We start from the raw sequence: 15884 nt of genomic DNA, 5'->3' as shown, positions 1-15884 counted from the left end.
AGAAAATGGATATGGATATTAAAGCAACTACTGTCCATAGCAAATTTTACCTAAAGTAGACACTCATACAAAACTATAGTTTTGAACTCTAATGGTCTATTAAAGTCCAATGCTTTGTTCAGATCCTCATCTTTGCTTATATTACAGTATATTTAAAGGCAATTTAACTACATTCTTTGTTCTATGCCAATATAATAAATGAGAATCAATATGTAACAAGCCAAAACACCACATTGTTTTACTTTTCTTTTTTAAATAAATTGTGACTTTTTTTTTTGAGAGAGACTCAAGTAATATTGGAAAATAAATAAATTTCAGCTTTTTGTGTTTGAGCTCCAATGTTGCCACAAAGTTTCATCTGTAAGTAATACCAAGCTGCTTTATATGCAGTCCAGTGACATTTTGTTTTTGATGAGGTGTTAACTTTTAAAGACTCTATGATTTTATTGATTTGAATATATGTATATTAGGCTAGAAACATGATTAAGTTTATGTTTGGCCTTAAGAGATTACAACTTGATAAAACAACAGTTAGAACAAAAAAACCCCCCGAAAAACATGCACGGTTTGATAATAGCTGGGGGTTTGTTTTTTTTCAGAATAATGTAGATGTGCATACTTTTTTCTACAAGGTTTATAATCTACATTTGCCACCTGACTAACAATTGCTGAAAACCCCAGATATCGAGATCTGCTGGCTGAAGTCTTATCTCCCAGAGGCCCAGACGACCAGAAGAAGAGTCCTATGATATTTCCCCGTGGTTTAGTTTGAGACACTCACTTTAAAAGCACAGAGAGAAAAGGAAGTGCGTCCACTCAGATGTGTTTCTGACACATTGCGTCTCCCAGGAATGTGAGACGCAATGTCCTTCATCAAGCAGCGAGGCTGTGGTTTCCATCCGTCTCCGTCCTGACAAATAGGCTCCTGTATAGGTGAGCGTATCTGTCAGCTCAGGCGCAAGGCAGCCACGCTGGCGTGCTAATCGATACAAAACAAGCTGTGGCCTGAGATCGTGCAGCACGAATTTGAAAATCCACATAAGTTTCTTCTGGATTTTTATGGTGAAATTTCGTGAAGGACAGAGATGGTATCAAATATGTGCCTGTTCCCAGATCTAATCTCTGAGCGTTCAGCATGAGTTTGTGTGTTTGTGTGTCAGCGGCTTTTGATTCAGCCCTGTTAGCCTCGGCTCCTCGTCCTATAACTCCCCGGTATGAGGTGGGGTGGGGGGTGGGGTCAAAGGTCACTCCTGCTTGTGGCCATGTTCAAATCCCTCCATAGTGTGCAGTATTTTCAACAGAGCTTTGGGAGGGGGTGGGGGGGGGGGGGGGATGAGTGCCTAAATACCAGCTGCATTCTCAGAAAGTGGGGACATTTTAAGATGTATGAAGCGAAATTTATGGGTTACTGCAAAAAAGAGGACGTTTCAAATGCAATGAGCACAATAATAAAAAAAAAATACCTGTGTTGTAATACTGAACAAACAGAAAGTGTGATAATAAGGTGCAAGCAAGTGAGTGTCTGACTTTTAAGCAACAAGGAAGATTTATTTGATTTATTGTTCTCTCCTTCTTCTTAAAACTTTTACCTTGCAGCTGTTAAGTACATTTCTTGTATAATTTTTTTTTTCTAGAAAAATTGTTGCTTTTTAAATATGAATCTTAGATCACTGCCCGTTTTGCTGTAATTTAACAAATCATGCCTGTAGTGCTGTATTAAAAAATACTGTGAAAATAACCTTACTACTTTCAGTTTATTTACACGGCGTGTGTGTGTGTGTGTGTGTGTTTGTTTAAACGCTCATTATTTCACATTTAAGTGAGTTGAAGTACAACGGATACACTTTACCTTTTAGGCTGCTCGATCTCAATCTGTTTTAGCAGGCTATTAAAGCTGTGTGTGGAACATGCAGAGTTTGGGTTTGATTGATTGCTGATTTTTCCTGATCACTTCGAGTCTGTCCGTCACGAAAACAGGTCGTGTTGGTGACCGATTGAAACGTATAGAGAGAATAACCTCACGCCCCCGCTCGGCGTTAGGTTATTCATTTGGCTCGCTCTTGTCCATAGGAAAGCCTTTACAAATGCAGTTGAGCTCCATGACCGGGCAGAAGCCCCTCTGGCGCTGGTTTTTCCCCCAACTTCACCCTGCCTCAGTCCACGTGGCCGAAGAAATCCCGGAGACTGCAGCTCTCCGGGCTCCCAAGTTTTGTTTATTTGTGTGCTGTTGCTTTGATTTATTTATTAATTTTTTTTTTTTTTTTTTTTTCATTTTTCCCCCCACATAAGTGCATGTACAGTGGCAAGCTTCAAAATATGTCAGAGCAAATTCTTGGCAGTTTGATAATGGGAAAACTATTTATTTACTTAAAGTATACGCTACTGTGATTGGAGAATAATTTGAAATATAAAATTCTAATAAATCTTTCTAATAATAATAATAATAATAATAATAATAATAATAAATAAAACCTTACTATAAACACATACTTCCAGTAGCTCAACTGGCGTTTTCAACTTATTCTCTAAAAATTAAATTAAATTAAATTAAATTAAATTAAATTAAATTAAATTAAATTAAATTAAATTAAATTAAATTAAATTAAATTAAATTAAATTAAAAGCAGTCAACACCCGAACTTAAAATTACATTGCTTTTACAACGATTTGCAAGTTTGTTTGTTTTCTTTTCTTTTCTTATTCTTATTCTTCTTCTTCTCTTTTTAAGAAATAGAGAGCTGAATCCCATCTGCTGTTGTGTACACATCAGGGAGGACAACCCTTTGACCCGACCCCGGGTCTGTTCAGGGGGACGCCGGGTAAAAATGGCAGAGTCACCGCTGCCTCTCCGCCTGGACTTCTCTCTCTGTCTGTCTCTCTCTGTCTCTCTCTGTCTCTCTCTCTCTCTGTCTGTCTGTCTGTCTCTCTGTCTCTCTGCTTCCTCTCGCATCACTAAACTTCAGATAATTCCACCACATACATACATAATTAGAGTTAAGTTGTTGAGATTGTCCCGTTTCTTTACTGCGACACACTGGCACGATCAAATGACTACAACCCACTATCATTTGCTATGTACGTCGCGTGGACATGTGCGTACTCTAAAGTTCCTAGAATGCTACGTGGGAACCGTGGGAAAGTCATGGATTGCCGCTTTAGAGCATGCGTTTCATTGAATGGACCGAACTTCATCCAATCCATTAAAACCCCATAAATACACGCGCATCTCTTTCATCTGAGCAACATGAAAAGGAGATCGAAACGTTAAGCAAGTTTGCAAACCAAGCCGGTCTTTTTGTGCTTTGTCTCAGGCAAATTTTGGACTGGACATAAATCTGAACAGGTCCTCCACGTGCTTAATTAAAGCAGAGACCGGACCTTAAAATTCAGACTTCATCCATGCAAGTCATACCTCAACCCCAGAAGGCTGCGCAACGTGCGTCACTGTGTCGTAAATGCGCTATATCTGCATTTTCTGCTAAAGTTTGCAATTTGCGCTGTGCAGTTTTAAGTCGCGCTGACCCAGAGGCGAGCTGTTTCTTCATTGTTTTTATTATTATTTTTATTTATTTATTTATTTTTTGCACAACCACATAGGAAATCCACTGAAAGCAGTGCACTGAACACCAAAGTCCCCCATTATTATTATTTTTTACATATATGTATATTTCTTTTTTGTAATTATGCTATTTATTTCTGATAAGTTGCTGTTTAGCTCAGTACACGTATAGTTCAGAGGCGATTTCTCCCATGTGCATGTGATCGCGCTTGAACAAATAGAGGACTGACGGGCGATTGCTTTACAGTCGAGAGATCCCACATAAAAACGTCCTGACAGCTTTTATCGGCCCTCATGTATTTAATTGTCTAGCAGATCAATGCAAAGTGCTGACCCCCAACACGGGACTTGTCTGTCAGCATTAAACCTTACTTCTCCACCCCACCACCACCACCAAAAAAAAAAAAATAATAATAATAATACAAGCATTTAAACCCATTTAGGAACACACTGTTTTCCCTTCTTCTTCTTCTTCTTTTTGTTTTTTTGTATTTTATTTGTGAAGCCCAGGAGTGTGTTGACGCTTGATTTGTTCCTCTTCTCTATATTCTTCCTATTGCTATTGTATAGGAGTTACAGTCTGCTGCTCCCCAATCCGCGCAGGAATTTAACCCTGAAACGCCAGAAGCAGCAGCAGCAGCAGCATAATGGCTTGTCTTCGCTCCCAGCATGGCCCCTGCACACTCCCCGCAGCAAGCAGCCGCCTATCCGGGACCAGAAACCCCTGCACTCACCCCGGCCATCCTTACCAGGCTCGGAGTTTTCCACGCTCTCATTAATTTGAGACACATTGCAGCGCTTTTAAAGAATTTATTTATTTTTTTATTATTTTTTTCTTGCAGCTCTGGTTGTTGCATCGAATGGCACGGAAACAGTAACGTGTGTAGCCCCTTCATTCGGCACTGTTATGTTGCTGCGTAAAACGTGTGGGTTATTTTAGGCGCGTTAATCGTCTCTGCTTAAAGGAAGCACACCATATACGTGTTCATGCTTCTGGGTGTAGATGTGCGTGTGTGTGTGTGTGTGTGTTTGTGTGTGTGCAGGAAGTTGTTTAGTTCAGTTTTTACTGGGGTTTCCCTCTGTTTTCTGTAAATGGAGCAGACTTGCATGCACCTTATTTGCAGAGCGCTTGGTCACGTTGAAGCCTGTATGCTTTGTTATATCTTAGTCCTCACAAACCAAGGCAGGGAATCCTCTCAACTCCAAGGAGACAGCGTTTAGTATTTCTAAAACATTTGACCAGAATTGCGTTTTTAAACCGAGTAAGTGGTTTTATTCTGACCCCCCCTCCCCTCGGGACATAAGTGTTATTTAATTGAGGGTTCCCTAAAAATTGCTCATATTAGCGTCATTTGGAAGGTTGTGCTCACTTTATGACAAGGTAATTCAAGACAAAAAGCTCACAGCTGTAATCGCCCATAAAATGCCAGCGTTAAGAAAAGTGGAGCGTGTTCATCCTAAAGGAACTACAAGCTCAGAAGGAAGAGGCACGCTGATGATCACACTCAGTCCCGTTTAATGAAGGTTCCATAATTAACAGACAAACCAACAAGCAAACGAAAAAAGAAGAATAGAAAGGGAAAGTGCTTCAGAAAACCACAGTTCAAGTTTCCATTTCGAGTGCAGTTGTTCTGTATTCACAACAAAGAATCAATGTACAAGAAACTCCCCCACCCCACCCCCCTTCCATAAAAAAATTCACAAAAATAAATATTCAGTTTCATATAATATATAAACAGCCAGTGACTTCGAAAAAATTCCGCGTCAAAAAACACCTGACCTCAAGTATTGTAATATGTCAAACCAGCTGAATGGGTGAGGAGGGCATGGATGTAGCTGCTCACACACACGCGCGCACACACCCACACACACTTGTTTACGTTGATAGGGTCTCTGTCAGGTAACTCCCCTCCCCAGAAAACCACCACTTATGCCCGTCAGCCGTGGTTTGTGCGTGGAAATAGGCTGCCGCGTTGCGTTGCGAATGGATTCCGCTCCTTCCTGCGCCGCGCAGCCTATATGTGCTTGTAACACAGCCCCACCTCCCTCCGTCTTACTGCTACAGTCAAGCCCGTGTAGAATAACATATAACGGTGTAGTATAGGACAAGCCTGTGACACACAGAGTCAAAGACAGACTGAGAACATCAAAAAGTTCAAGTTTTAGTTGTAGTAGCTCCAGCCTCGGACATAAGGCTTATGGTGAGTTGTGGGTGTTGGTGTGTGTGTGTGTGTGTGTGTCACTGACGTCTACAATATGTATCCACAAGTTATTTTAAACGCACGGTTTTTCTTTTTACACTTCTCTTTCTTTCTCCTTTCTCTTTCCTCCTTCCTTTTCTTTTTTCTTTTTGATTTTTTTTTTTTTTTTAACAATCATTCTACAAGTGAATGCCCCCCTCACACCCCACATCCTCCCCTTCCCTTCTTTCTGGTGTGTGCTTGTGAGAAGGGCTGACATCATTCACGGGCTTTGGGGTTTGTTGTGATCTGCCTCACCATATAAGCTGCTGGGGCCTCTCTTTTGTGGCGGGACAGAAAAGCATGCCAATTAGCAGAGCGCGTCCTGCAACTGCCACGAACACACCGTGGACACATTCACTTACAAAAACAATGCCTACATGTCGGTGCAAACTTCAGACCCCTCTCCATTTAAAGGTTTGTACACACACTGAACGGGGCTACATGGAGCATGTCAGAGCGGCCATGTTCAGAAAGGCTACATTCAGGATGCATTTCACAAATAAAGAAAGCAACATTTCACAAAACCTAAAACTGTGTTGTTTATGTTGTTGTTATTTTTTGGGAGGGGAGGGAGATGTGAGTGGGTAGACAGGGTTATCAATTCCTCGCCTGCATCTTTCCTTTTTTTTCTTTTTTCAATATTAAAAACAGGACATTATTATTAAAATAAAGGCAGGATAGTGTATATATATATATATATATATATATATATATATATATATATATATATATATATATATATATATATATATATATGTATATATATATATATATATATATATAGGGTTGATAGGGTTGATATATACATATATATAGGGTTGATATATACATATATATATGTATATATATATATATATATATATATATATATATATATATATATATATATATATATATATATATATATAAACTGAATAAAATTTTGGTGATCGAACACCCAGCAACAAAATCCTTCCGTAATTTAGCAAATTTTGCCTCCAGAATCACACACACAATCAAATCATTTCCCCTATATAAACAGGTATGATTTTGATTTTATTTTCTTTTTCTTTTTTTTCAAAATAATTATTATTTTTCTCCTTTACGTGTTAGTCCTAAATATACAGCTGAAACACGACCCAAAACGGTGTAGAAGTGCCACACTTTCAAACCTTTCCCTTGTGCTTCGTCGCATTGTTTCTAGCCGGAGTGATTACAAGGTGTACCACTGTTAACCCACTTTGGACATCCTTGCGTTCCCCTCCCATTATGTACTACATGAAATACACTAGACGCACCCAGCCTGACCCAAAGGTCTTGTGTATGCCAGATGGACTCGGAGTGACTTGAATATGGTTTTATCCTGGGACCTTTTCTTGGGGTGGTGGTGGGGTGGGGGGTGTCCACGAATGTTCTTATTTTTGATTGTCTGATTACATAAGGCTTGTTCTGCATCTCGGGCCCTTTGTTTATTGTGTCACACGTTTGCAAACTTCTGACAAATAACTGAAAATCTCAAGCACCCCAAGATAAGGTCCACAAGAATACATTTGTTTTGAACAACAACAAAAAAATAATAATAATAAAATTAAAATAATAAAGTTTTTTTCACAGTTCACGTGGACTATTTTGGCCATCATTTAAAAAAAAAAAAAGAAAAACACAGCGCTGATTTATTAGAAAACATACCAGGTGGCACATAATTGGAAACCCTGATATTTTGTCTCTTCTTTATTTACAAAGTGAAACAGTCCCTGCGGTTGCCTCATCCAAAGGATTCTTGGATTATTGTTATCATTTTTAAAATCACATTTAAAAAAAAAAAAATTTAGACAAAGAACAAACCCACTGAAACCAGACAATCCAACAGGTCGAGCAAAGCAGGAAAACCGACAAAGAAGGTTACGCCAAAAAAAAAAAAAAAAAAAAAAAGATTGGGGGAGCAAAACATATTGCTTAGATTGAATAGCTTATTTTGAAAGGAGGTTTTCAGGCATTAATCCACGAGTTGTGTCTCACAGTCCTGTGGAGGCTTCAAGTGGGATCTTGTGGCTTTTCTTCAGGGAAGTGAGGGTGGGGAGGGAGGAATAAAAACGGAATGTAAATCCCAGATAAGGAAAAAAAGTTTGAAAAATAAAAACAAACAAAGGCAAAAGGGGTGAGCACCTTAAAACACAGGGTACGTGGAAATAGACATAGTTGGGACTTTTCCCCCCCTTTTTTTTGTCTCAGCTCAATATTTCCTCGTTCTCTGAGTGTGCAGTGGGGGAGGGAGAATCTGGCCGCCTGGCTGCCACCTCCACACGGGGTGGGACGGAGGAGGAGGCCCGGCTGCCCTCAGTGAGCTCAGTGAGTAAGCAGGGCACAAATCCCCGTCGCTGTCAACGACGAGCGACGGCGGGGATGGGAAATTTGCAATCAGGCTGAAAGGCGTTTTAGCTAGAGAAGCCGCTGCTGCTGCTAAGCTGCTGGCGGTGCTGCGTTTGCGTCTGCTCCGTAAATCCTCCGTGGTGGAGGAGGACGAAGAAGACGAGGAGCAGGAAGAGGAAGCGGGAGCCTCGTTGACTCTAGGCACGTTTTGTTTTATGTGCGTCCGGGAAATTCGGCGTTTCTTTGCCTCCCGCCCCGGAGCCCTGCAGGTTTTGTTTCTCTGCTCCCCCTCCTCTACGCTGGGGGCGTCCTGGCTACTCCTGCATTCCTGAGGACCGCAGGGGGACCTGGGGGCCACGTCGGGGCTTTTCTCCGCGGCTTTAATCCCGCAGCTAGAAAAGCCTCCATGTTTGATGGCTCCGCTGAGATCTGCCTTATCTCCTTTACATTTGACCACAGCGGTCTGGCTGTGCAGGTATTCATATTCATCGCAGCTTTCCTCCACTTTTATTTTCACGTTGCTGAGATTGAAGGCTGTCCTGCCGCTGTCGGGGTAGGGGGACGCGGTTGCGTGGGGCTCCTCGGACTCGGTCTTTATTCTTTTCGGCGGGGTGCTCGGTTTCAGCTTCTCCCGCTTGTCGACGCATTTTTGGAGCTTGCTGGGGTCAGCGTGTGCGCTGAACCCCCGGGACCTGAATGCGGCCGGGAGAGAGGCCTTGTTCGGGTCGATCCCCGGGGAGTAAGGGACCGGCTCCTCCTCAGTCCTGTTTGAGTCACAGTCAAACGCTTTTTCTTTTGCGGGCTCGGTGAAAATGCTGCCGTTAGCCACCGGGTTTAACTGTAAAGAGTCCTTTCGTGGTTCACCAAAGCAACATTGTTGATGTTTGTCCTGCCTGCTGTCGCCATGACTCAGCGTCCTGTGCTGCTGGTTGTTGTAGTGAAAGGTGGGCTGCAGGACCAAAGGTGCTTTCCCGGTGTGCAGACCCACCCGTGCACGTCTGAACCGGATGCTTTGGACCGAAACGCGGCTTGAAACGGAGCTCGAGTCGGACTGAGTGGAACTCTCCTCATCTTCATCGGAGCTGACCTCTGAGCTTTCCGACTGAGTGTCGTCTTCCTCCTCTTCCTCCTCGGAGCTGCTGCTGCTGCTGGAGAACCCGGAGCCGAAGTCCGAGTCCTGGCACTGTGGGTCCGAGTATGTGCTGCAGGATTCGGTGTCGCTGCTGTAGCTCTCCGCGAAGCCGGGCTCGTTGATGTTGCTGCTGCTGCTGTTGTGGTGGTGATGGTGGTGATGGTGGTGGTGGTGGTGATGGTGGTGAGGTCGCGGGTCCAGATAGAAATCCGGAGTAAGGTGGAAAGCACCGAAAGAAGCTCCGGAGGATTTGGGCTGGACTAGCAGCACCGGCGGCGCGTGCAGATGCACGTGTTTGCTCCTGCCGCCCCCCTCGCGCCTCCTCTTCCTTTTGTGGAGCGAGTCGCCGGCTGAGCGCGAGAGCCTGGACTGAGCTGCTGCGGCGGCGGCGGACTGAAACAAGACCGGCTGCCGGAAAAACGCGTGCCTTTGGCTCACAGCGAATCTGTTCCCTGTACATTTCTCAGTTTCATAGTTTTTGACGTGTTTGCGGCTGGATTTGGTCGTCCAACGGCAATCCCGTCCGTGGGCTTTGTGGTAAAATTGAGGTAGTTTGGCGTCGGTAAGGCAAGAAGAAGGACTCAGCTCCCTCCTCCTCCCCGCTCTGCCGTGCAGCGCGAGATTCTCTGGGACGCCGTGCAAACTGAACCAAACTTTTTCCTTCCACATCAGCTCCGCGTCCGCGCGCAGGACACCCGAGGGCGCGTGCTCCTCCTCGTCGTCGTCCGCGCGGGCGCACGCCGCTGTCGCTCTCCTTTTCTTCGCGGACTTCAACACCCGCTCCGTCTTGCAGGAGACGTACAGAGCCTCCACGTCCTCCCGCGATATAAGTGTGCACTTAGCGGCATGGAAAGCGATGGAGTTTATTGCCTTGAGCTTCCGGAGCTCCTCCAGGTCGCACTGGTGCTTCTTCACCTTCAGGTAGTCCATGCGCTTGTGCACCGTAGTCCGAGGGATGTTCTTCAGCAGGTCGGTGAAGACCTGAGACAAAGCAAACATTTGCTTCCCTTTGATGAGCAGGTATCCCAGTCTCACTCCTTGCATTTCCTCAAACCCACAAACCAGGTCTCCCATGTTTGGCGCATCAATCCATGCAGTCTCTGCTTGGACTCTGTGGCTTCACCAGCAAATGGCACAGGGTCTCAGGCTCAAGGCATCCTGCATACCTTTAATCCATCCACTCTGCTGCTGCTGCGTCATGAAAATGCAAACTTTGACATGCGGAGTTTTAAATGGGGCAGTCCCTGTCTACTAGCTTGCCGACTGCGTCCACCCCGGTCCGGCATGGTGAAGGAATGCGCAGGGATGCGTCCACCAAGCCGGGGGCCGCCGTTGTTACCTGCCTCCGCCCGGCTCCACTCCCCCTCTGGTCGGCAGCAGGACGAGGGGTAGGTGTGCACCACTGCCTCAGCCAGAGGGATAAAATAGCTAGAGGAGGAGAGGGAGAGAGGGAGGTATTGCGAGGGTAGGGAGGAGGGAGGGAGGAAAGAGTGAATCGGAGACAGGGGAGAAGCAGAATAAGAGCTAAAAAAGCAGCTGCTTTTCTGGCTGCTGGCTAAGCCACAAATAAAAAAAAATAAAAAAAAGACCGACATGCAAAGGGAGGTGGACCAGTCTGGAGACACCTTCATCAATTAATGCTGGCGGAGTGGACGCCCATTGGACGGCGCTGACAGGTGATGCAATAAAAATGGATATTCCATCCCCACCCCCTCCCACACCCTGCCATTACAGTAGTTTACAATTGTGCCCACAGTCTGCCGTTTGAGCAAATAGTGCTGTTCTAGAAGGAGCGGATGTTTCTGTAGCTATACACACACACACACACACACAAAACCCATACTATGTTTATTACAAAAATAGTCAGCAACAACTCTGGAATCCGTTATAAACCGCAATGTATGATGTTGTTCCCTTTAGGTTTAACAATAAGGTGTAATATGTGTAATATGCGCATGCTTATAAAATAGTTCCATCTTATGTTGGTGTATGTGTGACGCAGCGCATTTTAAACATTTTTTAATATATTTTTTATATTTATACGTTTCAAATATGCTATCTTTTCCACGCTTGCGCAGAATGACCCACATATACTCTAAGATTACAGGTTGGGGTTTTAATTCTTTCACTATTTATTTCAAAAGATGTGCATATTGCTGCACCATTTCTTATGCGTAATTACGCACGGCTTATTGAGCGAAAAGTAAATAACAAGTGCCTCTTGTAATACGTTTAGGGTGTAATTATTAAGGTAATTAAAGGAGAACATATTCAACGTTTTGCTTTGTTATTCCCTCTTTTAACACAAGTAGTGAACAGTGCAGAACAGAAGCGCCAGTCAGGGTTGCTTTTCCCTTTCCACATGTTTTAAAAAAAAAAAAAATATTGACGACTTTCCTAAATTCTGACGTGGCCATTATAAATAGACTTATTACAATTATAGAAAATATCATATAATAAATTATAATTAGGTTATAAATTGACCCACTAATACATTTCTGCAGAGCACATTTTTAAAGAGAACAAAAAAAGCACTGAATGTAATTCACCCACCGTTGAAGAAACCGTTTTGCACACACTTTGTCGTTGCGCATAGCAACTTTGCAGTATAAAACGAAGGCTCGTGCACATACGATTTTTTTGCACGGACCGACTCAGACGCATACACACACACACACACCCCCACACCCACACCCACACACACAAGTCCTGACTCGTAACTTGAAACGAGCGCGCGCGCACACCTCATCCATCCACACACACCCGACAGGCTTCTCAAAAAGAAAAGGGGGAGAATGCAGCTGAAGCCTCCACCCTGTGGTCTCTCCGAATAACCTATTGGTACCATTATCGGTTAATTATTCGGAGGGAAAGAAGAAGAAGAAAAAAAGAGAAAGCAATAGTCCCACATTATTCTCATTCGATCGCCTATTGTCCCAGCGTCACATTTTGTCCAACACTTCCTTGCTTCGACATTGTTTTCTGGATAAAACACGTGAGTCCCCTGTGGCCCCGTCCCTCACGGGGTCAGCCTCAAGACTGGGCATGCTCATCTCCGCAGCATTAAGCCTGCTTATGTTTATTTACAGGCTTGCCAGCATGTATTGAATAATACCGACCTCACCCTGGCGTTTCCTCGAAATACGAGCCACATTTGCACAGGTTGGTGAATCACTGAACGCCTTTTTCCAACGCGGAGAAGCCTAGTCACCAGAAAACCACGCACGCACAGCGAAAAGGAAAAGTTTTTAAGATGCAAGTTTTCCTTTTTACACCCAAATTGAATTTTGGATTACAGAAGATCGGAGTGTATTGTGTGTGTGGGTGTGTGTGTGCGCGCGCGCACCTTTGAACTACTATCTGCGATTATGTGAGGCCAAGTCTCTTTAGCTCAGATAACTCCCACTGCAGCTCAGGATCATTTGACCCACATTCTCAACGCTTCTACATAAACCCCGCAAATGGACAACTTCTGACTTTGTTTACGGCAAAAAAAGAGAGACAAAACAGAAAAGTGGCTTTCAAGTTTTGTTTGTGCATGACGGCAGAAATGCAATCGGAGTTTCACGGGAGCTGCTGTGGGGGTAAAGTCCGAATAGCCCCCGGAGGGGGGAGCAGCCCACGGATCCCCACGCACAGCCACTGTGCGCGCCGTGTCCGTCCTGCATGGGGGAGGTTTGGAAAAGGACAATCAGGGCTTGTTTCATCTTAACGTCTTGTTCTCCGGATAAACTGGATTCCTTCTGGTGGAGACAATAAACTCCCTTTGGAAGTGAGACCAAGAGTGGCCGAAGCAAGACACCTCAAACACGGCGGTGATATTTAACAAGCTTCCGCTGAGGGGCTGGTGACGCAGCGAGAAGACGTTTTAAACGTCCAAACCGTCCCAAAGCCCTGGCATAAGGTTCCAACTTAGTATACCGAGTTGGGCATGGCTGTAGCAACAGATTGGGGCTTAAGGGGAATCAACAAGAACGTAATTTAATAGTTTTGCTCAATGGAATTGAATTTCAAGCCTCAATTCTGGTAAATTAAAACTAAAAACGAAACGTGGAAAACTGTAAATAAATAAAATAATCAAGATGTTTTTGAATGAAAAACAACTGCAACAATTAAATCTATCTATCTATCTATCTATCTATCTATCTATCTATCTATCTATCTATCTATCTATCTATCTATCTATCTATCTATCTATCTATCTATCTATCTATCTATAAGAGGAGCGCACACACGGACAGATGTGCAATGAATTGTCTGACGCTTTCAATTTACATAAACCAAAAATTCTGACATTGATATTAATATTCTGAAATTGAGGGTTTTGTATATTTTTCAGAATAAAACTTTCCACACTCAACATTTCATTTCGGCTTGTGCTTTGCCTCCTCACCCATAAAGCTGCAGAGCAAATCTCCTGAGCCCCCCGCCCCACCACCCCACCTCATCCCAAACACTCGTCCAGCCGAACGCGTCGCTCCTCCCGCTCCGGCGTTGCTGCTCTCATTTGTTTCGCATTCAGTTTTATAGAGACACTTGGTCAAGGAGGCGCTGGCACTTGTAAGAGCATGGACTTTTTATGACACAAACCCACTGCCCCATGCCAAAAACAATGAATTCCTCTCCACCCCCCACTGCCACGAGAGAATGTGATTTTTAGTTGCAATCCGAGCCTGAAGTATGCGCGGACAGTGGTGGGGGGAGGGCTCTCTTCACCTTTCACCCCGCCGTGTTGGGACTGTTTGTATTTTTCTCCCCCCTCCCCTCCTCCTCGGTCCCCTGTGCTCCGTCAGTTAGCTAAATACTGATGAATGGGGTAAGCAGGAAAAAGGCATGATTGGAGGGGGGTCGGCTTCACCTTCCTGTATGTATCTTTGCAGGCATCCAACAGACATAAACAACACATCGCTGTTTACTGAAATATCAGGTCGGAGGAAGAATTCCTACAACTACTGGAAGAGGAGATACCAAGAAAAATGACTTGCAGCCTAAATTGATGTCAGGTTCATTTGGTTTCACTTTTGCGTTTGCTTGGTCACGATATAGACCGGAGTGGAATTTGCATTTATGCAACAGGGAGATAGACTGAGATGGAATCCTTTCCACCTGTATGCAAATAAAAAAATTTTCTCAATTGTTTAATTTGAAAGGAAAGTCACTGTGGCACATGTCTCAGGTGCCTGACGCGGATGATGCACCAGCCTTCCACAACCCTGCAAGGAAAAGAGATGGGTGAATGGATGGATGGACATTTCTCTTGCAACACTTTTTAACTTTTTGATAGTTTTTTGAAAAACTTTGGTTGCCAATCTTCATTCGCAACGTCCATGAGGATTTTTGTTAATTATCATTTTAGTGTTTTTTATTTATCTCCCACACATTAAAAAAAAAAGAACTAGTAGCTTAATTCCAAAGGAAGTGTGGCTTGAACCTGTAAGCGTGATTGTTTGAATGCAACAATTTGTTGATGTGTATTAGGTCAATCTGTGAAAACATTCCTCTCACACTCCTCATTCTGCAATCCCTTTGTGAGTCCCCATTTCCCAACACACACACACACAACCATTTTAAAATGAAATATTCTTTTCTTTCTTTCCTTCCATATGCCAGTTTCAAAGAGTACAACCTTGACATCTGATTTGCAGGATACATTGCTTTTGCAAGTTGCTTCTTTTTCTATAATTCTTTCTCCTTGCATGCTCCATGTTTCCCATTATACACTTACGAAACTCTAAAATGTCACCCGTCTTGTAAAAACATAGCCACAACCACATGAAAAGTATTGTTGTGGGGGCGGGGGGAGAAACTAAGTGGAGTGTAATTTTAAATGTGGAATTTTTAAAGTTTCTCCTTAACTCTTTTAAGCATTTGCATGCTAGTTCATGGTGTTGCTTAAATTCTCAAAATTGAGTTATCAACTGGTTCAACTAGATTTCTGTCAGTGTCCGAGAATAAAGTCAACTAAGCTACAAAACAATAGCGTAGATTGTGATGAGCTTTTGCTTTTTTTCTGAATGTGTGTCCATCCACGGCTGAAATAAAATACATACTTTAAAAAAAAAATCAACTAATTATGTTGGTTTAGTTTTTAGTTTAAGTATAGAATAAATTACAGAAAGTATTATCCGCAATTTGGGGACTTTAACAGGAAGAAGGCAGCATCAGTGTTGTCTTCTGTTTGCAGAGACATCTTTTCTTTGACATCCTGAGCAGCATTGCTTGTTATTTGTGCAGACTGACTTAATCAAAAGCAAGTTATAAAAATTATTTACCATTTTCAGCATTCTCAGCAGCTATACGGGCCTTCCACCATCGCTGCCCCCCTCCTATTGCCTCCCTTTGTTCTCTCCAGCTCTAATAGCTTTTCCCCTGCCACACACCATTCACTTTTTTTCTTCTTCTTCTTCTTTTTTAGCCCCCCGAAACACCCTCACCGCGCACACACCCCCGTCCCCATTTTAGTGCAAGGTCCAGTGTCGACTGGAGCATTTGAGCAATTTGAAATTAAAGCAAACAATGGGCAGGCACTCCCAGGGACCTCTCGCTCACCATATTACACGGAGGACGCTCGTGTGCTCCTGCACATTACTGGCAAGTCATT

The 15884-nt window shown here is 43.4% G+C and overlaps 1 protein-coding gene across 1 annotated transcript; it reads right to left on the bottom strand.

Moving 5' to 3' along the window:
- Positions 1–7578: 7578 nt before the first annotated feature.
- On the bottom strand, positions 7579–12704 carry skida1 (SKI/DACH domain containing 1). The gene has a single exon (XM_032550834.1). The coding sequence runs from the start codon at positions 10355–10357 to the stop codon at positions 8015–8017; it is 2343 nt and encodes a 780-aa protein (XP_032406725.1). The 5' UTR covers positions 10358–12704; the 3' UTR covers positions 7579–8014.
- Positions 12705–15884: the final 3180 nt, after the last annotated feature.

The sequence above is a fragment of the Xiphophorus hellerii genome, chromosome 21, assembly GCF_003331165.1.
Source record: "Xiphophorus hellerii strain 12219 chromosome 21, Xiphophorus_hellerii-4.1, whole genome shotgun sequence".
Classification (NCBI taxonomy): Eukaryota; Metazoa; Chordata; class Actinopteri; order Cyprinodontiformes; family Poeciliidae; genus Xiphophorus; species Xiphophorus hellerii.
This window is presented reverse-complemented; position numbering and strand designations above follow the sequence as displayed.